The sequence below is a fragment of the Marmota monax genome, unplaced genomic scaffold (assembly GCF_021218885.2).
Source record: "Marmota monax isolate L192 unplaced genomic scaffold, Marmota_monax_Labrador192_F-V1.1 WCK01_AAM20220418_F8-fsc00021, whole genome shotgun sequence".
In the NCBI taxonomy this organism is placed as follows: domain Eukaryota; kingdom Metazoa; phylum Chordata; class Mammalia; order Rodentia; family Sciuridae; genus Marmota; species Marmota monax.
The window spans coordinates 11,386,184-11,409,238 of NW_026695228.1; the positions used below are offsets into that span (position 1 = coordinate 11,386,184).

Genomic DNA, 23,055 nt, shown 5'->3' on the forward strand with positions numbered 1-23,055 from the left:
ACCATTGGTTAAGGAGCTCTGGCAGAAAGAAATTCTTACCCACAGGCCTTGCCAATGTCATAAAACCCATTTCTGATACCACCTGCAACAAAAGCATTTCATAGCCATCCTTGACCAAGGTCTGTCTGTCTTAGGAGCAGCAGAGCCCCTGTCCCACCTGCTCTCTAGGTGCCACTCAGCCCAGCCCCAGAAACAGGACACAGGAGTGTCCTGAAGAGCTTGGAGCAGTGGCGAGGGAAGCTCCTGAATTTTTTCTGTGCTCAGAGTCCTCTCAGAAATGCTTACTGCTGGTCCAGGAGATAGCAATATCACTGTCCCTAGTCGTCAGGGGCAGAAAGCCCAGGCCTGGTCAAGGGCATCACCCAGTCCCAATTTATCAGCTATGTTGGCCACTGCCTACAGCCCTGATGAGCACTATCTGTTGATGGTGGACAGAGGCACAGTCTCTGGGATGCCACTGAAACACAAAATGAAAGGCACAGTCAAACCCCTGCCTGCCAGGCTCTCATGGAAAGCAAGTCTGGGCTCCTGGGCCATGTGACTGCTCCCATCAAAGGTCACAAAAATCTGGGGAACAATCTAGTAGCCCTGCACCCATACCAGGTCAGATCCATATGCTGTCTCTACAGGTGCATGCTCCTCAGGACCAACACAAGCATATGATCTTCCATCCTATGTTTCTCCTCAATCCAATCCAAGGCAGAGAAGTCCATTTGGGCCATGAGGATCTTTTTCTCCCTCTGAAGATTCAACAGTGACAACTACCTATCTCTGTTTCCTCCAGAGAACAGAGCAGCGGGCTTGTTCTTGGGACAGGCCACCAGAGCAAAAGCCATATCTCAAATATGAGGCCAGCGTCCATCCCTACCCTTCCTAGTAACCATATAGTTAGTTTTTCATATTCTATTCACTCTCCAGAAAGAGACGATCAGGGCTCCTCTTGGGTTCCCCCTGACCCAGAGTCCTCCCCATCTCCCAGACTCTGCTGATGAGATGGATCTGGAGTTCCCAGCTTGCTCAACTAGCAAAAGAAGCAATGTCGCCATTCAGGGTGTTCATGTGGTCATTTACCTGTCAAAGGAAGATAGAGTCTAGTTTAAAGCAAAAGTCAATTTTGGCTATAATTAGTCCACAGAGAACCTTTGCTCCACTCCCAGAAGTGGAGTGTCTTGGCTCTCAGCCAAGAAACACCCCCCTCCCCAATGTAGGGGAAAGGTTGGGTCCAAAGACTAGGATCCCAAGCACTCTGGTTGCCCTGACATCTTTTGACATCTGGTGTCCATCCTCATCTCCACTTGCCACAGGCCAAGTCCCCTGGAGCCAGGACCCACTCAAGAATTACAATGATCAACACAGAACTAGAAGTAGAAAAGATTATCTCAGAAACTGGGCAATCCGGGCCATGATGGCTCCACCTCCAGGCTGAAGCACATTTCCTATTCAGGGGAAAATGCCTTTATCTAGAGTCAACAGTTGTAAGTATTAAAGAGAGGACATTTCAGATCCTTCTTCAGAATTGTTAGCCCTTGGCAGGCTCCTCTGAGGCTCTGGAATTTCAGGGTCTGCAGCAGGGGGAGCCAGACACACAACAGCCTGTACAGATCATATATGGACCCCTGTGCTGGAAGGTCCCAAGCTCACTTGCCCATGCACCCTATTCTTCGAAATCAGCACAGGCTGGGCAGGTGACCTGCCCTTCCACATAACATGGAATACATGAGGGAAAGAGCAATGCAAACCTTGAAGTCCAATAGCATTGGCCCTTAGGCAAAGGAAATGAGATTCTGCAAATGTACACTTCCCTGAGTATCCTCTCTCCAGGCCCTGCTGTCACTACAGAAGAAAAATAGTGAGTTCCAACCTAAGTGAGGCACACAGTGTCCTGTATTATCTTTTATTCATTTCAAGGGAAGAGGTGTAGGAGTGGGAAACTGGGTGGGAACACAGGTTGAGGCCTCATGTTCAATTTCTAACTCTGTTGCAAATGCACAGCCCCCACTCTCTCCATTTGTAAATCAGTGCTGAACTTGATGTTTTTGACGTTCCCTCATCTCTGTCCTGGAATAGACAGGATCTAGGGTGCATAGAGAACCCTGGTCTCGGGCCTCCTGGTACCCTCAGGTGCTGGAATTTCTGCACTTGAGATACCTACTTTCCTCATTAAGTAGAGTACTCATTAAGTAGAATGAATGCACGTGGAGGAGGTTTAAAGTGTTTAGGGTTGAAACAGATGTAGACTGGCTCTCAGGAGATCATATTGAAGTCAGTGGACTCCATAGTTCCCTTCAGTGACAATTAGGGGACTAGAGGCATGGAAGCAGGACTTTGGAGGGATGAGAAGACCCGGAGGCCCCTGCGCAGGGCCTGGGTGGTGCATTCCCCTAAGGAGATGTCCCCCAACTGCTCAGGCCTCAGCTTTACGTCCTGGAGAACTGCGGTCAAGACGGCAGACAGAAACTCATCTTGGGTGGCGTCCTGCAGAGTCATGTAAAGCTGTGGTGAGCTTGGCTACTGATACCTCACGCAGAAAAAGCGAATGCAGCTCACCTGCCAACTACTTCCGGCCCCCGCCCCAGGAAAATACGACGGAACCCCGAGACCCCTGCGTCTCACCCCAGGGGCCAACCCCCGGGGGCCTCACCTTGAAGACGCCGCGGCCCGCTTTGCCAAGGGCCGTGCGCCATCCGTGCACCACCACCACGTCCTCGGCCGAGGCTTGCCTGAAGTTACCAAAGCAAGGAGCGGCCTGTAGCGCGGGACCCGACTCGGGCCGGCAGGTGAGGTGGCCCTGAACTACCTGCAGCCTCAACTTCACGCCGCTGAGACCCGCAGAGGAGTTTGAAATCGGCGCGCAGTTGGAAACAAACCCTCTGCAGCTCGGAGCGGAAGTTCCACTCAGTCTTAGAAGCCCGAACACCGCCCACAGCCCGCCCTCCAAAGGTTCCGCCCACCCAATCTCAGCCAACCAGAAGGAGCGTAACTTGAGGACACGCCCACCCCAGCCACTCTTACCTCAGGCCCCAAAAGCACCGCGCGGGGCTGTTCATTCCACTCAAAGTCCAGCCCTCTTGTGGGCTACCCAGGCCAATCAAGAAGCGGTTCTTTCTGGAGTCCCGCCCACAAAGGCAGTGGGGAAATCATTCTACCTTTCCAAGTTTTGGAGCCCAAACGGAGGCTGGCTCCCAAAATCTTGCACATAAACTGGGCCTCAACCAGAAGCCCCTTCCTCCAAATTCCTACACCCTGCCTGCTGCCAAACAGAAGGCTGGATCACCTGGGGTCCCTTCCTTGGCCTTTCTTTGGAAGGAGGAGTTCGGGACTCTTAATTCCTGTTCCCCCATCCTAGTTTGTCCTGCTCTGTCGCGTGTCCCGGCACCCAATCTGGAGACTCTACATACTCTTCCTATTTCCAGCTCACCTCCGAAGGAGTCAAGTTCTTCCGGCAAGTCTTTCTAGAAGAACCAAGCAATTTGATTCCCAGTTATCACGGAGAGTGAATTTACAAAGCTGTGGAAGTGTAGCAAGCTCTTTAACTGGACAGAGAACATGCCACACTTCCTAGAACAATGTCACACCTGTTTGTGATGATTCAATTGGTTGTCACATTCCCCGTTAGGAAGCAGAGAAGAAGCTGTGTCCTGGGAGCCTGAAATGTGTTTGACGTTTAGTACGTCATCAATATATATCTGAGGAATGAGAGAATTGACCAGGGCTCCTCCGCCTAGACTGTGTCTTCAACTCTAAAGAACAAGGCCAGGTGCTGTCTGACTGCCAATGGCAGGGCCATATGTTTACCTGAGACCTTGGAATGTTGTACTGCATTTACCCTAGACACCAAGGGACAGGGTTCCCTGTGCATCCCCACTCTGGAGTGTAGGGTTGTGACCCTCCCTGTTTCAACTGCAGATCCATCACATGCCTTAGATTCCTGAAGGCAGTATGCCTTTCCCATTGTCACCTGCCCATACTGCCAGTCCCTGCTGATGCTGCTACTGGCAGGATTGTGTGCTCCCCAGACACTTGGAAGGACACACCAGATGTCTCCCCTCGTGTCCTCTTCCCAACATCCTCCAGGGCAGGACCTTTGGACAATCTAGATCTTCAACAAATGGGACAGGACACTGTCACATCCCAAAGAGCAAAGCCAGTTTCCTATAAACCCTGGAAAAAAAAGTTGTTCTCCCTTACCTCCTACCCAAACGACCACCACAACCAGACCCTCAAGGACTGACCTATCCATATCTAAAAGGAGGCTTCTGAGTTCTCATATCTGCTGTTCTGAGACCCCCAAGTCAAGAGAGTGTGCTCTACCTCATTACATCTGGACAGGATTCAGACAGAATCCAGACAGGACTCTAGATTCTAAGGTGGAGCCATGCTTCTCAGAAAGAGAAAGCAGGTAGTCCAGACAAAGGCAACAGGACAAGCAGGATGCCTGGCTGGGAAGGGCCAGGTGTAAAAGTGTAAGGTGTAAAAGTGATAGACAAGCTTAGCAAAAGTCTCAGGTGGGCCAGGTGTCAGACACAGGCTGCTCTTGAGCTTCTGAGCTGTGTCAGATCAACAGGATAAGTGAGGGAGTGGAAGCTGATAGTCTAGAAAACTTCTGGCACTCATGTAATGTACTTGCACAGGAGATCCAGCTGCCCACAGACAGGAACACATTGCTGGGTTGGAGTCACTGCCATCACTGCACCATCACTGGACCTTCATTCCATTCCCAGGAGCCTTAGAATGGGAGTCCAGGACAAGGGACAGAAGAACACAAGCCTTATCTTCTGCCTTATCCAGATGGCCAGACCCCTACTGACATCCTTTGGGGCTGGTCAGAACGTGTGTGTGTGTGTGTGTGTGTGTGTGTGTGAGCATGCTCAATGTTTTAGTCAGCTTTTTACTGCTGTGACCCAAAGATCTCACAAGAACAATTTTAGAGGAGGAAAAGTTTATTTGATGCTCACAATTTCAAAGGTCTCAGTACATAAACAGCTGACTCCATTCTTCAGGTCCCAAGGTAAGGCAGGACATCATGGAGGAAGAGTGTGGTGGAGGAATGTGGCTCAGCACTTGGCCACCAGGAAGCAGGGAGAGAGCTCTACTCACCCAGAGCAAAACATATACCCCAAAGGCATGCCCCTCAGTGACCCACCTCCTCCAGTCATCTCCTACCTGCCTACTGTTGCCACCCAATTAATCTACATTAAGGGATTAACTCACTTTTGTGTAAAGGTCTCATCACCCAATCATTTCACCTCTAACCCTCTTGGATTGTCTCACACATGAGCTCTGGGGAGACACCTCACATCTAAACCATAACATCCAGCTTGTCAGATCTGTGTAGCTGCCCATGGCACCAGCAGCTGGAGAAGGCCCAGAGCCCAAGAGGGTCAAATAGAGCAGGGTTTGATCCTAACTGTGGGATGTGCAACCTGACACACCCTATCTTTTCCCCACAGAACAGAATAGCCAGAAGTACATTTTGAAGCCCCAGCAGGAGTCTGGAAGCCATTACAGGTGACCAGAGTAGACAACACTGTCCCATACACAGTGGAGCTATCAGACATTATCACACTTGATGACCCCATGCATAACGGCCAAATACTGTTCCCATGCCATAGGCAATATGTGGGCCATAGCTACAGGAAAGTGTTGTGTGCAGAGTATGCATGTTGAAGACAGATGGGCTGCGGGTCCCTGGGCAAGCCCCTTGACCTTTCTGAACCTTGGCTTCCCGACCACAAAATAGGGCTACTACAAGTCCTATCATTATGTTGCTCAGAGACTCTCATGAAATATGTGTGGGTGAAGGTTAACCCAGGGTTAGGCCCTCAGGGACCTCATCTTTTGTCTCCTGAGAAGGTCACTTAGTCTGAGTTGTGTCATCTAGAGATGGGTGTAGAGCCCAGGATCAAGGTTGCCTGGGCAATAAACTCCTGGCTTCTTCAGAGTTTCTGTAGTGCTGTGAAGCACTGTCACCTGTGCTCTGACTGTCACCTGTGCTATGCTCCCAGGGAAAGTGCAGAGAATTATTTTTTTGTAGATTCTTTTTTTAGGGAAGGGGTTGAATTCATTTTTTTCCCACCCATTTTTTTTATTGGTACATTATAGTTGTACAATGATGGGATTCGTTGTTACATATTCATGCATGCACATGATACAACAATATAATTTGGCCAATATCATTGCCCTGTACTTCCCCCCGCCCTCCCCACCACCTACATCTTGTTCCCTTTCCTCTACTGATCTTCCCTTGATTTTCATGAGATCCGCCCCACCTTTCTTTTCCTTTCTTCTCTGGCTTCCACATAGGAGAGGAAATGTAAGACCCTTCTCCTCTGGAGTTCGACTAATTTTTCTTAACATGATGGTCTCTAGTTCCATCCATTTTCCTGCAAATGACATAATTTTATTTTTCTTTATGGCTGAATAAAACTCCATTGTGATATATACCACATTTTCTTTATCCATTCATCCATTGATGGACTCTGAGGTTGGTTCCATAGTTTAGCTATTCTGGATTGTCCTGCTATGAACACAGGTATGTGTGTATCACCACAGAGTGATAACTTTAATTTTTGAGGTACAGCTGGTTCATATGTTGGTTCCATGCCTAACGTTTTGAGGAACCTCCAGACACTCATCAGGTTGCCCAGTTCATATACCAGCCCCAATGCTGGAAGGTCCCAAGCTCACTTGCCCAGTCACCCTCCCCTTCTTCCAAATCAGCACAGACTGGGCAGTTGTCCTGCCTTCCAGGAAACATGGAAGACAGGAGGGAAAGAGGAACATAATGCAAAAGCTTGAAGGCCAACAGCAGTGGTACTTGGACAATGGAAATGAGATAATGAAAGTGCACACATCCCCTGAGGTCCTCCTCCAGGACCTGCTGTCACTGCAGACAGGAGGAACAATGATTCCCACCCTAAGCGAGGCACACTCTGGAAGAAGACACTCTGGATGTCTTGTAAGATTTTGTTACATTTCAAGGGTAGAAGTGTAGGGTGGGAGGCAGGGTTGGAATTAAGGGTGAAGTGCTGGGTGGAGACCTAGCTCCATAGCAAATTCAGGAGCCTTATTCTCAGTCTGTAAATGGTGGGCTGGACAAGGTGTTTTTTGATATTCTGGCCTGACATAGACATAGACAGGAAAAAAAGGGGCACAGACAACTGTGGTCTCCTGCCTCCTGGAGTTTCCTGAGACCTCTGAGGCTTGGAATGTCTGCCAGTAGGCATTTCTGCTTTCCATCTGCCTTCATATGCAGAATGTACCTGGAGCGGGCACAAAGCCTCTGGGGACAGGGGCTCTCTGACTCTCAGGAGGCAATTATGGTGAACTCAGAAGAGTCCACTGTTACTCCCCTCAGTGACAACTTGGGGTCTGAAGGCATGGAAAAAGGACACCAGAGGGATAAGAAGACAGGGAGTTCCCAGAACATGGTCTGGGGGGTGCACTCACCCACAGAGATGTCTCCCAGCTGCTCAAGCCTCAGCTTCCTGTCCTATAGACCCACAGTCAAGACAGCAAACAGAAGCTCATCAGGGTCATCTGCTTGGATTCTTCCTATACCAGAGGTGGCTGTGTATCTAAGCTGTGGTCCCTTGATCTCCTGAACTACAGGACACCACTGTGGATAAGCTTGGGACCCTTCAGCATGGAGAATGGTATATGACCTGGATGGAATGTTGTGTATCTGGCTCTAGACCTTGAAATATCAGAATATTAGTGAACTTGCCAAGGATATATGATGAAGAAAGATCCGGAATGTCTTCTATTTGGTACTCACAGCTGTACCTTAGTTCCCAGGATACTACCTGGAACTGAATAATAACTTTTGTCAATCAGAAATGAGATCCAGCCTGGAGCAGGAGCCATTGTGGCCTGGATTACCCAGTTTCTGAGGTAACCGTTTCTACTTCTACCTCTAGGTAAGCCATTGTGAATCTTGAGTGAGTCATGGCCCCTGAAAATTCAGCCCGTTGGAAGCAAGGATCCAGATGGACATCAGAAGTCAAAAGATGTCAGGGCAACCAGAGTGCTTGAGATCCTGCTCTTTGGACCCAACCTTTCACCTGCTTTTGGAATGGGAAAGGGTTTGTTATCCAGACCAGAGCCAAGACATACAGGTCTGTGGGACTGGGGCAAAGGTTTTCTGTGGCCTGATTTTTAATCAAAAACAACCTATTGCTTATTTTTGGAAGTGTGGACTCTACTCCTCTGTCAGGTAAATGACCCATGAAAACCTTGAACTGTGACTTAGCTTCCTTTGCTAGTTGAGCAAGCTGGAGACTCCAGGCCCATCCCATTAGCAGAGGCCAAAGATGGGGAGGACTCTGGGGCAGGGGGATCCTTGGTGGAGCTCTGATCATCTGGCCCTTCACCACTTGCTCTCCCAGATGGGGCTGGAGTGTTCCATTGTTTCTACATGTAGCCTCAGACCCAATTGTCTTTGTCCTTTGAGCTGCATGGAGTTGAAATAATAGGGACATTAGCCAGTGAGAGAGCAGCAAAGGAAACCCAACCTCTAGGAACTGGCAGAAGCTCAGACTGCTGAACCTGCAGTTCAAGGTCTCCCACTCCCTGTCTACAGAATAACTCTTCAGCCTCACCCCCAGCTGCTCACTCATGTGACTTTTCTCCTTTCAGTTAAATTATCTGCTTCCTGCTGTCCTCCCTACTGTGCCCATTCTGTACCAATGGAGTAGTGCTCCTACTTGCTCTCTCTGCCCTAGCTAAATCCTGCCCCAGGCACAGTCTCACCACTTGTACATGGCTTCCCCAAGCTCTCAGGCTTACAATGAGAGAGATCTTCCTCTCCAGTAGGTAGCCTGTGCTTCCCTGTGATGCGACTGTGACACCTGACCCTGCTATTCATCTCCTGTGGGATACACTCTGTGTTGGTCGGACCTCCTCTAGGGCATAGTACTGTAATTCCTCAGCACGAAATCAGTGGAGCTCTGTGCACAGGAGGGATTTTAGGAAAACTTGGTGGAACTGGTGACAACTAGTGTTATGGGATTAAGGTGGCTGGTCTGGGTTGCATGGGCCTAGGGAGCCATCCACCTGGGAGGCCTTGTGCAGTCTGAGTGCTAGCTCAAGGGTTCCCTCACTTGGCTGCACCCCAGAACCCCCAGATGCATTCACTCCCTAAGGTTCTAGATATGTATGTGGATAGCTTGGAAATGTCCCCAGTTACTGCTGGCCTGGGCAGATTCCACTGGGAAGACCAGTCCTTATAACCCTGAGCCCAGTGTGAGAGAATGGGAGCCCTAGAGCAAGGACTATTAGAACAGTGGTGCCCTGCAGAGCTCTTCATCTAGGTGAGAAGTGGCTTGTAGGATCCTGGGGAGTGTGCACCTGTAGAGATGAGGTCTGCCCATCCCTGTCCCATGGATCTGGTCTGGCATGGGCACTGGACTACCAGGTTGTTCCAGATCTTTGCACCCTTTGATGGGAGCAGTCACATGGCCCAGGAGCACAGGCCTGCTATCCATGAGAGCCTAGCAGGGCAGGGGGATTGACTGACTGTGCCTCTCACTTTGTGTTTCAGTGGCATCTCAGAGACTGTGCCTCTGTCCACGGTCAACAGACAGTGCTCATCAGGACTGTAGGCAGTGGCCAACATAGCTCATAAGTTGGGACTGGGCTGTGCCCTTGGCCAGGGCCTGGGCTTAGTCTTGCCCCTAAGCGTTAGGGTCAGAGATATCACTGTCTCCTGGGCCAGCAGTAGCATTTCTGAGAGGACTCTGAGTACAGTGAGTGCAGGAGCTCCCCTTGCCACTGCCCCACACCTCCAGGACACCCCTGGATTTTTGTCTCTGGGGACTGAGTGGCACCTAGAGATCAGGTAGGACAGGGACTCTGCTGCTCCCAGGACAGACAGACCTTGGTCAAGGATGGTTATAAAATGCTTTTGTTGCAGATGGCATCAGTAGGTAGCAATATCTTATGACATTGGCATGGCCTGTGTATAACACTTGCTTTCTGCTCCTTAACCAATGGTGACAATCAAACTACTTTCCCTCTGGTCAGTTCTCAGGGGCCATGATTTGAGGATCATTCCCTGGTTCCTTTAGGTAGTTGGCTTGGTGTAGGTCCCTCTTGATGCAGCCTAGGAGTGACCCCCATGGCTACTCAGAGGAAAAAACCCTGCCTGAGCACTTGCAGGTAAGGACAGGTAGCCTCTAAGGTTCTTCTCACAATTTTTCCCCCTTTTTTACTGCTTTGGATAGTGAATGCCAGAGGGTGTGACTAGGGAGCTACATTCTAGATCTTTTTTGTTTTTGAGGGAAGATCTAGCTAAGTTCCCCTCACTGATCTGAAACTTGCAAACCTTATCCTTCAGTCTCTTTGGTAGCTGAATTACAGATACCGCACCTGGCTCTCTTGAAAACTTTTCAGGCTTGAAAAAGTCTCTGTTCTTTGGAAAAATAAAGCTGAGGAGGCTTTGACTGCCTCAGGAGGTAAGTAGCACTGGTTCTGACCTTTTGGGCTGCCTTGGGATCCTTTCTGGATGTTTCTGGACAGAAAGCATCACTGGTCCTTGACCAGGGCTGAGATGACCTCCACTTGGTTGCCTGGTCTGTGTCTTAGTTGGAAGAGATCCAAAGTCCACAAACAGGGACTCTTGCAGGGCAAAGGTCACTGCATCCCCTGCCATTTAGTGTCTCTCACCTTCCCTGGTCTCACTGTGCAACAGATGCGAGTGACGTAAGAAGCATGACTGGAGCCTCGTAGGTTCCTCTGGAGGCATTTGATCACCAAGCAGGTTAAGAACTGTGATTCTGAGAAATCTTGGATCTTAGTGTCTGAGGGGAAGGGACAATACCACTGGCACTGGCACATGCTGACCATTGCCAAGCGTTGGAGGGTGAAGTATTGCTCAGGCCATTCTAGCTGGGAACAAGCTCTTGGCCTAGAATCCCTTAATTAGGGTGACCATGACAAACTGCCCACCATTCAGGACCTCAGTATCCTCCTGTATAAAAGGGGACACCTACCTAAGTGCTGTCTAGGTTTTTAAGAGAATTAAATCACATGTAGTGTTCTAATGCATGAAAATAGTTCAAATTAGCATTGTAAGCATGGAAGCACTGCCAGGGCCACAAGTTATTCTGTAGGCCATATGCTTCTTCTCCTCACAGTCCATTTTGAGGAGAGTATAGTCCTCTCTGAACAGGCCAGTGTGCTTTCCTATTGGCCCCCTCACACATCCTTTTCTGTGCAGGTCAGGTCACTCTTTGAGGTGATCATTGTGCTGACTTTCAACACATTTGCACTCTATATCTGGTGGACTCTGAGGGCAGGCAAGGGCTTAGAGGATGTGATCCCCACACTGCAGTTGACACTAGAAGCCTTTCTGTGAGAACTAACAATTCACTGGTTGAGCAGAATTATATAGAACATCATCCTGCCCCTGGGAGTGTGGAGAGTGCAGTGATAAGAACAGACCCAGCTGAGGGAAGGGGATGTAGGGACATGGACTGGGGGGTTCTGAACAGCTCATGGGATGGAGGAGCCCTCTCCAAGGCAATGGTCTTAGCCTAGGACCTGCATTGTAAGTCCCCAGAGCTAACACAAAAAAAGTTATACCACTGTGGAGACTAGGGCAGTTCAGACTCACTACTCAGAAGGAAAACACCCACCCTCGGAAAAATCCACAGCCATCAAGATGAGATAACATGTTTATTATGTCCATTCTACCCTCATTCATGAGACCACAGTTCCCTAGGATTTACATGGGGGCCTGGTGACGCACACTGGCTTTGTCTGGCCCAGCTAGAGGGGGCCTGGTGGTAAGGACCAAAACCCAACCAATCCTGTACTGTGTCATCAGTGTTCACAGTTTCCAAATTAGTTGAAGTGCCTCGATTTGTCCCCACCACCAGTGATGAATGTCCCACGTGGATTTGCTTCCCTAGAGTCACTATCTGGGTAGTGCCTTGAGCCAGGGACTCAGTTCCCAGGGTATTCGAAGACAGCAGCAGCTCCCATCCCAGTGCCAACGCACATGGACACCACTCCATACGCCCTGGGAGAGGGAACTAGGTTGGCTGGGCACAGGCACTCTGGGCAGAGGCCCAAACCCCTGACCACGGTCCTCGTGAACAGAGAATACAAAACCAGAAGACCAGATCTGTGGGAAATTAGTCCCCTGACTGCCCACTTAGGCACTCAGTGGCAGATAACCTCTGAAGGCCAGGTATCCCTTTCAAGGCTGACCCTCAGGGACAATAGAGATCATGTCCCTATATGCCCAGTTCAAAGTGCACATCTGTGCATATTGACCTCCCCAAGCTTTCACCCTTCGATGCCCCAGCTCAGCATCCCCCATGACACCCCACATCACCCCAAGGGGAACAGCCTCACCTCTTCCCACGGCGCTTCAGCTCATTCAGCAGCGTGATGACCTGTCGTGCCCCAGTGCAGCCCAGAGGATGGCCCAGGGCCACCGCTCCTCCCAGAGGGTTCACCTTCTCAGGGGGGATTCCTAGCTTCTCCACACAGTAGACAGCCTGGAAGGAGCCAGAGCAGCGCCTGGACACGCTGGCCCCCTCCCCTGCATGGCTTGTCCACTGGCTCCCACTGGTGCCCAGGGCCCAGGCAATGGGGAAACTAAGACTCACCTGGCTTGCAAAGGCCTCATTGATCTCAAAGATGTCCACGTCATTCACTGTCAGTCCTGCAGGTGAGGTTCAGATCTGAGCTGACAGAGGCCCATGGGCAGGCTTCCAGGTCTTCCCAGACCCCACCTATTCACAGGCCCACAATTGCCTAGTGTGCTGTCACATCAGACAGGTGAGTCAGCCTCAGCTATGGGTCACGAAGCCCTTGGGTATGGAGTGCCAGCCTACCCCATCTTTACTCTGCAGCACCCGCAGTTCTACCCCCATTACTCACCCCCAGCCCCAGCAGCAGGCCATGAGGGGACCCAGGTCTAGGGTCTGAAGGAGCCACCTGACCTGCTTTCTCCAAGGCTGCAGGGATGGCATATGCAGGTCCAATGCCCATGACATCAGGTGGGACTCCAACCACTGCATAGGACCTCAGGACCCCAAGGATGGGGAGGCCCAACTCTTCTGCCTTCGACCTCCGGGCCAAGAGGATGGCAGCTGCTCCATCGCTCACCTGGCTAGAGTTTCCTAGGGAGAAAGAGTTGGGGTGAGGAGGGATCAGGGCAGAGCAGAGGAGAACCAGCCCACTGTGGCAGACATGCAACTTTAGCCTACTAAATCTGGGGACATGTCTGGTCCTACGGGACATTTGAGAGACTGGCTGGAGGTCCTGAGGAAATGCTGCCCTAGGGAGAGGAGGATGCCTGGGGCCATCCAGAGTCTTCTTAGCTATCAACCCAGGCTGCCACCAGGGGTTGCCAAGGGACCTGGTCTGCCCCAGACTCCAGAGCAGAAAAGCCAGCCTGGTGACAGTCCCTGGAGGCAGCCCTACTCCAGCATCCTGGCCCGTACTCACCAGCCGTGGTGGAGCCGCCATCCTTGAAAGCTGGCTTCAGTTTGGCTAGGCCCTCCATGGTGGTGTTGGGGCGGATTCCCTCATCCTGGGACACAGTGATGCTCCTCTTGGTGCCCTTGTCATCGTGGATGGTGGTGGTTACAGGCACAATCTCAGCACGGAAACAGCCCTTGCTCTGGGCTCTTGCTGCCCTGCCAGCAGCAGACAGCCAGGCTCAGGCTCCCCTGGAGCTCCCTTCCTCCTGTCCCCACTCTGGCCCATTGTGGCAGACATGCAACCTCAGCCTGCTAAATTCAGAGACATGTTTGGTCCTAGGGGACATCGGAGGGATCAGCTGGAAGTCCTGAGGAAACCTCCCTGTGGAGGGGTAGCCTTTCTGGGGACATCCAGAGCCTCCTTTGCTATCAACCCCAGCTGTCCACATCCTGGCCGATTCCAAACTCAGTAGGGAGAAGGGAGCTTGCAGGTGATGTTTGCTTTTTAGAGCCCTTTGCCCAAAACTGAGCCTGTCAGTTGCCTCTGCTAGTCTGAGGCTGGAGCCCCAGGAACATTTGTGATGGCTTCTGCTAGTTTTCTGGGGTTAGTCAACATCTGAATTTCACCCCTTCCTGAGATTCCTCAAATCTAAAATGACACATCCTAATTTCTGATGTCTTTTCCAATTCAAACAGAATTGAACCCTGGGGTATTTTAGGGTTACCCTTACAGTGTATGTAAACTACAACACCTAGGGGCATTTCATCAGTAGGAACCAGCGCTTCTAGCAAAACCCACAAGGCAACTTGACCCAAGAGGCTAACAGTCCCTGCCTTGGAGAAGCTCACTCCCTGTCTTTGCTGTCCTTCCTTAGTCTGGCCAGGATTGTCCAAACCTGTTGGCTGTTGCCCCAGAGGCCTGAGCCCTGTATTTCTGTGACATCGGCCCTAGCCCTGTCTCAGGATGCTTTCCCAGACCCAGGCCTGCTCCAGAAGCTAACACAGCAGGTCCACAGCATAGTTGACCCTACACTCTAGGTCCCTGAGAAGCCTCTGGCTACCACATTCAGTTCTGAGCAGCAGGTAAAGACGAATCCTCCTCCTCATTATGCCCCAAAGAACCAAGGAGGAATTGAGGCCTAGGTAGGGAGAAGGTACTCCACATGGACAGTCAGCAGGAGAACAGGGAAGAGCCACCAGCTCAGAATGGCACTGCCCCCTTTCCGATCCCCAGCTGGGAGGCAGGAGGCTTGTAAACCCTTAGTACATAGCTGTACTCTTGGGACACATCCACCTCAGACCTCAGACCACCCAGGATGGCCTCACAACCTCACCGTCCAGTCCTTTCAAGGTTCTACCCCAAGCAGCACTCACTTCTGCTGGGAGGCCAGTGCAAAGGTATCCTGCTTCTCTCGTGAAATGCCAAACTTCTCAGCCACGTTCTCTGAGGTTATCCTAGGACAAAAGTAGTACCCAGCTGGGCATAAGGCTGGCAGCATGGGGACCAGGGCCATTCATGCCACAGAGTCAGTACTGAGGAATCAGGCAGTGGCACTCCACCCCCAGCATTGGAATGGGGCAGACAGGGAGTCACCAATGCTGGCCAAAAGCTCAGAGTTCATACACCAAAGACACCTCCTCACAAAAGAGGGAGGGCAGCCTGCATTGGCAGCAGAGCAGAAGAGAGTATGTTCCCTGGGTGAGCTGCCTCAGCACAGAGGAGAGGGGAAGGAAGGTATATTGGGGATACTAACTGCCACACTTTGCCAGCTTCCCCTATGCTTCAAAGACAGTGCTTTCATGTGGGGTGATTAGGATGCCCACGTCACCTCTGGAAAGGCCAAACCTTGGCTTTCTGCTCACCATGGCTGGGCCTGTCCTTGTCCTGGGAGCCCAGATCCATGGTTAGGCTTTGCAGTCTGAGCTTCTGTTCTTCACATTATCTTTGGAGATATGGTGTGTGGACTAGGCTAAGACACAGCCCTCTCCAGCCTCAACATGCGTGGGAGTCAGGCCTCCCTGTCCACAGCCTCTGGAGATGGACAGACCTTGGTGGCACTGGCTGCTGAACAAGCTACTGGCCTGATGCAGCATACTTCATAGGTTGCATCTGACAGGCCCCAAGGTCCCTCATTGGCATGGTCAGGGATGAAAAACTCCCCACTTGCAACACTAGGCCCCCATAGTATGGAGAGATACTGCTATCTGCCTACTTATGACTAAACACCTCAGAGGGGTCATGACAGGGTGGACTATTTTTGGAAATTTGGGTTCAGAGGAGATTTGGGAACCTCAGGAACAGGAAGCAAAAACAGCATCATGTGTCATGCTCAGAGTCCCTAAAGAGTAGATGCCACACACAGGAAGCAGGCCAAGCCTTGGCATCGCCAGTCATAGATGAGAAAATTCCTCAGCCTTCATATATACATGCTCAAATAGGACTTCAGGCAGGGGCAAAAGATACTCTGCAGGAACCAGATAAGATTCCCAGACTCTGCTGCTGACATATGTCCCACTCGTGTGGCCAGTGGCTGCTCCTGGAGAGACAGAGCTGAAGGGGCACAGGTACACAGAGCTATGGACGGGCACTCACCCCATGGGGATCAAGCAGTCTCTGGCCTTCTCATTCTCCAGCAAGCGTGAAGTGATATTTCCAGGGTTCCCTCTGTCAGCCAGGGACATGGACTCCACCCTGAGGAGAAGGAGGAGGGAGCTGAGCCCTAATAGAAACACACCCAAGGATACAGGACATGTGGCAAGTGTTGGGAAATAGCCTGGGAGTCCTCGGGAAGTGCGGTGCCCTGTCTGGGAGGCACAGACAAGTGAGGCACAGCTGGGGCTAGGGGGCTGCTGAGCCCTGACTCTACCTGCACCCCAGGACAGAGCACCGCAGAGTCCACTCTCCAAGGGGCAGGGGCATGCTTCCCTATACATCTGCTGAACCAGCCAATTGGTAGTACCCACAGAAAGCTTTGAAATAGACCTGACAGTCCAGAAAACTTATGCAGTAAATGCAGGCCCTGCCCTCGGGGATCACAATTTAGATGAAAAAGAGAAATATCTTTAGTCAGGGCAAAGATCACATCTAAGAGCAACCTGACTTGCATGACAGGAGGTATGAGAGGAAAGCTAGGTGGCTTCTAAAAGTACTGTGAGGAGGGAAGCAGAAGGCTTCAAGACTCACAGTAAATGACCTTGACAGAGTGCTGGGGTGCTCACAACACTAGTTTCCAATATTTTTCAGGCATGAACGCTCTATAGCATTAGCTACAGATACACATCGCCATGGTGTTAGTGATATTCATTGTTCCATTTAATCCTCTTAAAATCCTTGACAGACCTGAGGTAGGTATCCCCTTTTATAAATGATAACACTGAGGTCCTGAGTGCATTGTCACCCAACCTGGATCCCACGTTAGGCATTCTGGCTCCGGAGTTCACTCCCAAGCCCGATGCCAAGGCTCAAATCATCAGTCTCCTAGTACCACAGTCCATACCCTGATTGGGAATAGAAGCTCCCTTAGGAACTCATGAAGACCACACTACTTCTCCTCAAGTTACCCCCTTCCCCAGCCCCTGTTCTACCTTAGTAAGAAAGGGACACCAGAAACATCAAAGGGCAGGCTGGGCTGTAGCTCTTGCCCTGCTAAAGTCCCTGATTGTGGTGTTGGCTCTATTCCAACTGGGACATAGGTTAGGACAACCCAGTACAGCTCAACATGAACCTGGATAGAGGCCAGAAATGCTTCCTGTCAATAAACACAGAAAGAAGCAGAAGCATGTCACAACCCAGGTTGATCACCTCCTGAGCCTGCAAAGGGCTCCCTCAGCCAGTCTTAAAAAGCATTAGAAACTCCCATCCCCTGGCCCAAACCTGAAGGCACTGAAAAGAAAAAAAAAAAAAAAAAAAAATCTGGAGCTACATTTCCTGCAAGAAAAGATGGAGTCATAGTTTGGGTGTTGGAGTCAGTGATTAATGTCTAATGGAGACATTAGATATCAGATTATGTTCCTCGGAGGCCAGTAGGGAGCCAGTGGTTTCCACTTGGATACCTAGGTAATTCAGAGGATGGACACCTGAGAAAATGAACAAACAGTCATAGAGGAAGGACTGCCCTGGTTTTAGAGAACTAAAACTTCCATTTCTCTCTCAGTTTAATCAAAAATCAGTAAGAGCTGGAGAAGAAAGTCTAGTGGCTATATTTTCCCATTATGCTACCCACATTTTCCAGCCTGACAGATTTCCAAGAGAGAAAGCTTAGAGGCCACCTTCCCTCCCCTGCTAGTATTCACATGTGAGCTTTTTCTGAGCAGCCAGAATTGGGGGCCACTCCTAGGCTGCATCTAGAGGGACCCACACCAAGCCAGCTGCCTAAAGGAACCAGGGAATGATTCTCAAATCATGGCCTCAAAGAACTGAGTAGAGGGAAATTAGTTTGATTGTCACCATTGGTTAAGGAGCTCTGGCAGAAAGAAATTCTTACCCACAGGCCATGCCAATGTCATAAGACCCATTTCTGATGCCACCTGCAACAAAAGCATTTCATAACCATCCTTGACCAAGGTCTGTCTGTCCGAGGAGCAGCAGAGCCCCTGTCCCATCTGTTCTCCCTCTAGGTGCCACACAGCCCAGCCCCAGAGACAAAGACCCAGGGGTGTCCTGGAGGTGTGGGGCAGTGGCAAGGGGAGCTCCTGCACTCTTTTTGTGCTCAGAGTCCTCTCAGATGCTTATTGCTGGCTCAAGAGACAGCAACATCACTGACACTAACCCTCAGGGGAAGGAATAAGTCCAGGCTCTGGCCAAGAGCACAACCCAGTCCCAACTTACCAGCTATGTTGGCTACTGCCTGCAGCCCTGATGAGCACTGTCTGTTGACCGTGGACAGAGGCACAGTCTCTGGGATCCCACTAAACAGAAGGTGAGAGGCACAATCAGTCAATCCCCCTGCCCTGCTAGGCTCCCATGGATAGCAGGCCTGTGCTCCTGGGCCATGTGACTGCTCCCATCAAAGGGTGCAAAGATCTGGAACAACCTGGTAGTCCAATGCCCATGCCAGACCAGATCCATGGGACAGGGATGGGCAGACCTCATCTCTAGAGGTGCACACTCCCTAGGACCCTATAAGCACATGTTCTTCCATCTTATAATTCTCCTCAAGCTGAGGTGGTGAAGCCTGATCGGGCCATAGAGGTCCTTCTTTTTCTCCTTCTGGTGACTGGACAAAGACAACTAGACCTCTCTGCTTCCCTCAGAGAACAGAGCAGTGGGCTTGTTGCTGTGACAGGTCACCAGAGTAAAAGTCAAGTCTCAAATATATGCCAGCACCCATCCCCACCCTCCCTAGCCTTACTAATAATCACGAGGTTGGTCCTTCACATTCCATTCTCTCCCCATGGGCCACTTCTCACCTGGATGAAGAGCTCTGCAGGGAACCACTGTTCTAATAGTCCTTGCTCTAGGGCTCTCATTCTCTCACACTGGGCTCAGCTTGGGACTTAAGAGAACTGGTCTTCCCAGTGGAACCTGCCTAGGCCTTCAGTAACTGCGGACAGTTCCAGGCCCTCCTCATACATATCTAGAACCTTATGAAGTGAATGCCTTTGATGGTGCTGGGGTGCAGCCAGGCTTGGGAAGCCCTAAGCTAGTGACCAGGCCAGACTCTGCAAAGGGCAGACAGCTCCCTAGGCCTGTGCAATCTAGACCAGCCACCTTAATCCCATAATACCAGTTGCACCAATTCCATCAAGTTTTCCCAAAATTCCTCCTGAGCACAGTGCTCCACCAGTTTCATGCTGAGGAGCTACAGTACTGTGCCTTAGAGAAGGCCCAACCAACACACAGAGAATGTATCCTAGTGGAGATTAATAGCAGGGTCAGTGCCACAGGCACACTGCACACTCTGCACTGCAGGGAAGCACAGGCTACTACTGGAGAGGAAGATTTCTTACTGCAAACCTGAGAGCTTGGGGAAGCCATGTGCAAGTGGTGAGACTGTGTTTGGGGCAGGATTTAGCTAGGGCAGAGAGAGCAGGTAAGGGTAGCATTCCATGAGGACAGGAGGAGGCACACAGTTAAATTGAAAGAAGAAAAGTCACATGAGTGACCAGCTAGGAGATGAGGCTGGGGGCTGTCCTGGAGACAGGGAGTGGTAGACCCCTGAACTGCAGGTTCAGCAGTCTGAGCTTCTGTCAGTTCCTAGAGGTTGGGTTTCCTTTGCTGCTCTCTCACTGGCTAATGTACCTATTATTTCGATTCCATGTAGCTCAAAGGACAAAGACAATTGGGTCTGAGGCTACATGTGGGCCCATCTGGGAGAGCAAATGGTGAAGGACCAGATGATCAGAGCTCCGCCAAGGATTTCCCCTACCCCAGAGTCCTCCCCATCTTCAGGCCTCTGCTAATGGGATGGGCCTGGAATTTCTAGCTTACTCAACTTAGCAAAGGAAGCTAAGTCACAGTTCAAGGTTTTCATGGGTCATTTACCTGACAGAGGAGTAGAGTCCAAACTTCCCAAAGTAAGCAAGACATTGTTTTTGAATACAAACCAGGCCACAGAAAACCTTTGCCCCAGCCCCACAGACCTGCATGTCTTGGCTCTGGTCTGGATAACACACCCTTTCCCACTCCTAAAGCTGGGGAAAGGTTGGGTCCGAAGAGCAGGATCCCAAGCACTGTGGTTGCCTCGACCGACATCTTTTGACATCTGATGTCCATCCTGATCTCCACTACAATGAGGTGAATTTTCAGGGGCCAGATCCCACTCAAGAATCACAATGACTACGCCAGAGGTAGAAGTAAAATAACTTACCTCAGAAACTGGGCAATCCGGGCCATGATGGCCCCAGCTCCAGGCTGAAGCACATTTCCTGTGGGAGAGAAAAAAGAAAAACTTTATTCAATGCTAGATGGTGTCCTGGGAATTAAGGGGCTGCTGTGAACCTGAAAGAAGACATTCAAGATCTTTCTTCAGGAATATCAATCATTAACTGGCTCACTTGAGGCTCTGGAATTTCAACACATGGAGTAAGGGGAGCCAGACAAACAACAGTTTGTCCAGTTCATATATGAGCCCCAATGTTGGAGGGTCCCAAGCTCACATGCTCATGCACCTTTCTCTTCCAAAATCAGCAAAGGCTGGGCAGTTATCCTTCTTTTCCACATAACATGAAAGACATGAGGGAAAGAGGGACACAGTGCAAAGCTTGAAGGCCAACAGCACTGGCAGTCAGGCAAGTGAAATATTCTGAATATGCACACTTTCCCCAAGTCATCCTGCTCCAAGAACTGCTGTCACTGTAAAGAGGAGTGGCTTAAGTGAAGAACTCATTGGATGAAATGGTGTTATATACTATGTTGCTATAGTTCAAGGGAAGAGGTGTAGGGGTGGAAAACAGTGTTGAATCACAGCTCAAGGCCCTATGTTCAATCCTGTGTTGCAAATCTTCCACCAACCCCCATCCCCAGTGTCTCCATCTGCAAATAAGGTACTGAACTTGATGAGTGTTGGCATTCTCTCATCTCTGCTCTGGAATAGATACGATCCAGGGCACAGAGAACCTTGGCTTCAGGTCTCCGGAGTGCTCTGGAACCCTTAGGTGCTAGAATTTCTGCACTTGGGACACCTACTTTCCTTATACTTATTCGTCAAAATACATAAGGAGCAGCAAAATGTCTGCGATTGGGGGATGTATTGGCTCACAGGAGGAGATCACATTGAAGTCAGTGGACTCCACAGTTCCCTTCAGTGACAACTCGGGAACTGGAAGCGGGGACTGGAGACGGGACCGGAAGCGTGGAAGCAGAATTTTGGAGGGAGGAGAAGACCGGGAAGCACCCTGTGCCGGGCCTGGGTGGTGCACTCACCCACGGAGATGTCCCCCAACTGCTCAGGCCTAAGCTTTACGTCCTGGAGAACTGCAGTCAAGACGGCCGACAGAAGCTCATCTGGGGTGGTGTCCTACAGCGGGATGCACAGCTGCGGTGAATCTGGCTTGTGATACCCACCGCGGCCAGAGAAAGCACTGCAGCACGCGTGTCTGCAGCCCGGAGGCTACTGAGTTTATGAACGGACCCTAGCCCCCACCGTCTCAGGCCAGGCACCATTCCCCGGGGGGGCCTCACCTTAAAGCCGCCGCGGCCCGCTTTGCCAATGGCAGTGCGCCGTCCGTGCACCACCACCACGTCCGCAGCCGAGGCTTGCGGGAAGCTACTGAAGCACGGTGCAGCCTGCAGCGCCGGGTGCGACTTAGGTCGGCCATTGAGGTGGCCCAGAACAACCTGCAGCCTCAACATTACGCCGCTGAGACAGTGCGACTAGTCTTGGGCCTCTCCCACGGAGTAGGAAATAAAGACTACCCCCCGCGCAGGCGCGAACCCGCCCCTCAGCCTTTAAAAGCCTGTATACTGCCGACAGCCTGCCTGAAGGATTTGATAGGTCCTCCCAAGGTTCCGCCCAACCTGCTTCAGCCAACCAGAAAGAGGGTTTTCTGAGGACAAGCTCGCCTCCCACTGGCCCTCCAAAGCCGCGCCCTCAGGAACCACGGGGAACGTCTTTCTCTCAAAGTCCCGCCTACTACCTCAGGGCCAGTCAGGATGCGGACAATTGTGAAGCTCCGCCCATAAATGCTCTGGAAATATTTCCACCTTTGGCAGATTTTTTTGCAACCCAAACGGAGGCCTGTCCCCAACACCCTGCACATTTCTTGAAATCAACTGGGCTTCAACAGAGCCCTTCCCCCAAATCCCTGCCGACTGCCGGCTGTCAGTCAGAAGATGGGACCACCTGGAACCCCATCTGTGGCTTCTTGCTTTGGTTAGAGCTGGTAGTGAATTTCTGTTCCCCCATCCTAGTTAGTCCGCTTTGCTCTGCTCTGGATCCCAGCACCCAAGCTTGAGGACCTGAATACTTCTGAAAACTAGACCTATTCCAAAGGACTCTGGCTTTTCCAGAAAGTCTTTCCAGAAAAGAAGACAGTTTGGGATTCCTGGCCAACACAGAAAAATGGTTTTATGAAGGTGGTGACGTATGACAAGCTCTCTGGACAGAGGACATCCCACACTCATGTCAGTTTTACATCTGTTTGGGATGATTCAATTGGTGCCTATCCTCTCCTTCAGAAGGGTCCACATCAAGGATCCTATGTCCCTGGAACCTTGGTGTGCTTGACACTAGGTGATCAATAAATACCTGATGAACTAGTGAGTAAACCAGGGCTCCTCCAGTCTGGACTATGTCTTAAATTCTAAAGAGCAAGGTCAGGTGTTCCCCTACTGCCAATGAGAGATCCATGTGTTTATCCGAGACCCGGGAGAGTTGTACTACTTTTGCTCTGATACCAAAGGACCAGGGCACCCTGTGAATCCCTACTCTGGAGGTGAAAGGAGCTGGCTCATTGAGTGGGTTCCAAAGGGTTTGGCAGGGTCTTCCAGACAGCTGGGCCCCTCCTTGTGGGCTCAGGCCTCAACAGGGCAGAACCAGGAGTACCAGCCTCAAATCCAGCTGCTCAGGAGTCTGCTGCCCATCACCAGGTTGGGTGGTCCCAGGTACTGGGTCCTGGCCCTGCCAGTAGGTGGGAGCTGCTATTCTAGGATCTGAGGACCTGGTTCCAGCCACACATC

The 23,055-nt window shown here is 51.0% G+C and overlaps 2 protein-coding genes across 2 annotated transcripts in view; both read right to left on the reverse strand.

Moving 5' to 3' along the window:
• Window positions 1-2,893, reverse strand: part of LOC124087662 (3-ketoacyl-CoA thiolase, peroxisomal-like) — a 31,439-nt gene extending 28,546 nt beyond the window's left edge. Inside the window, exon 1 of the mRNA XM_058576520.1 lies at window positions 2,642-2,893. The gene's annotated coding sequence lies outside the window, so the exon portion shown is untranslated. The remainder of the gene's footprint in view (window positions 1-2,641) is intronic.
• Window positions 2,894-11,657: 8,764 nt separating this feature from the next.
• Window positions 11,658-21,791, reverse strand: LOC124087900 (3-ketoacyl-CoA thiolase B, peroxisomal). Its single transcript, XM_046437078.1, has 12 exons — window positions 21,559-21,791; window positions 21,301-21,394; window positions 20,246-20,303; window positions 18,265-18,344; window positions 17,921-17,963; window positions 16,030-16,128; window positions 14,811-14,891; window positions 13,462-13,652; window positions 12,954-13,133; window positions 12,618-12,673; window positions 12,361-12,506; window positions 11,658-12,022 (listed from the first exon to the last, which is right to left on the reverse strand). Exons 1-12 carry the CDS (start codon window positions 21,727-21,729, stop codon window positions 11,947-11,949), a joined length of 1,275 nt encoding a protein of 424 aa, XP_046293034.1. The 5' UTR covers window positions 21,730-21,791; the 3' UTR covers window positions 11,658-11,946.
• Between the last annotated feature and the right edge of the window lie 1,264 nt (window positions 21,792-23,055).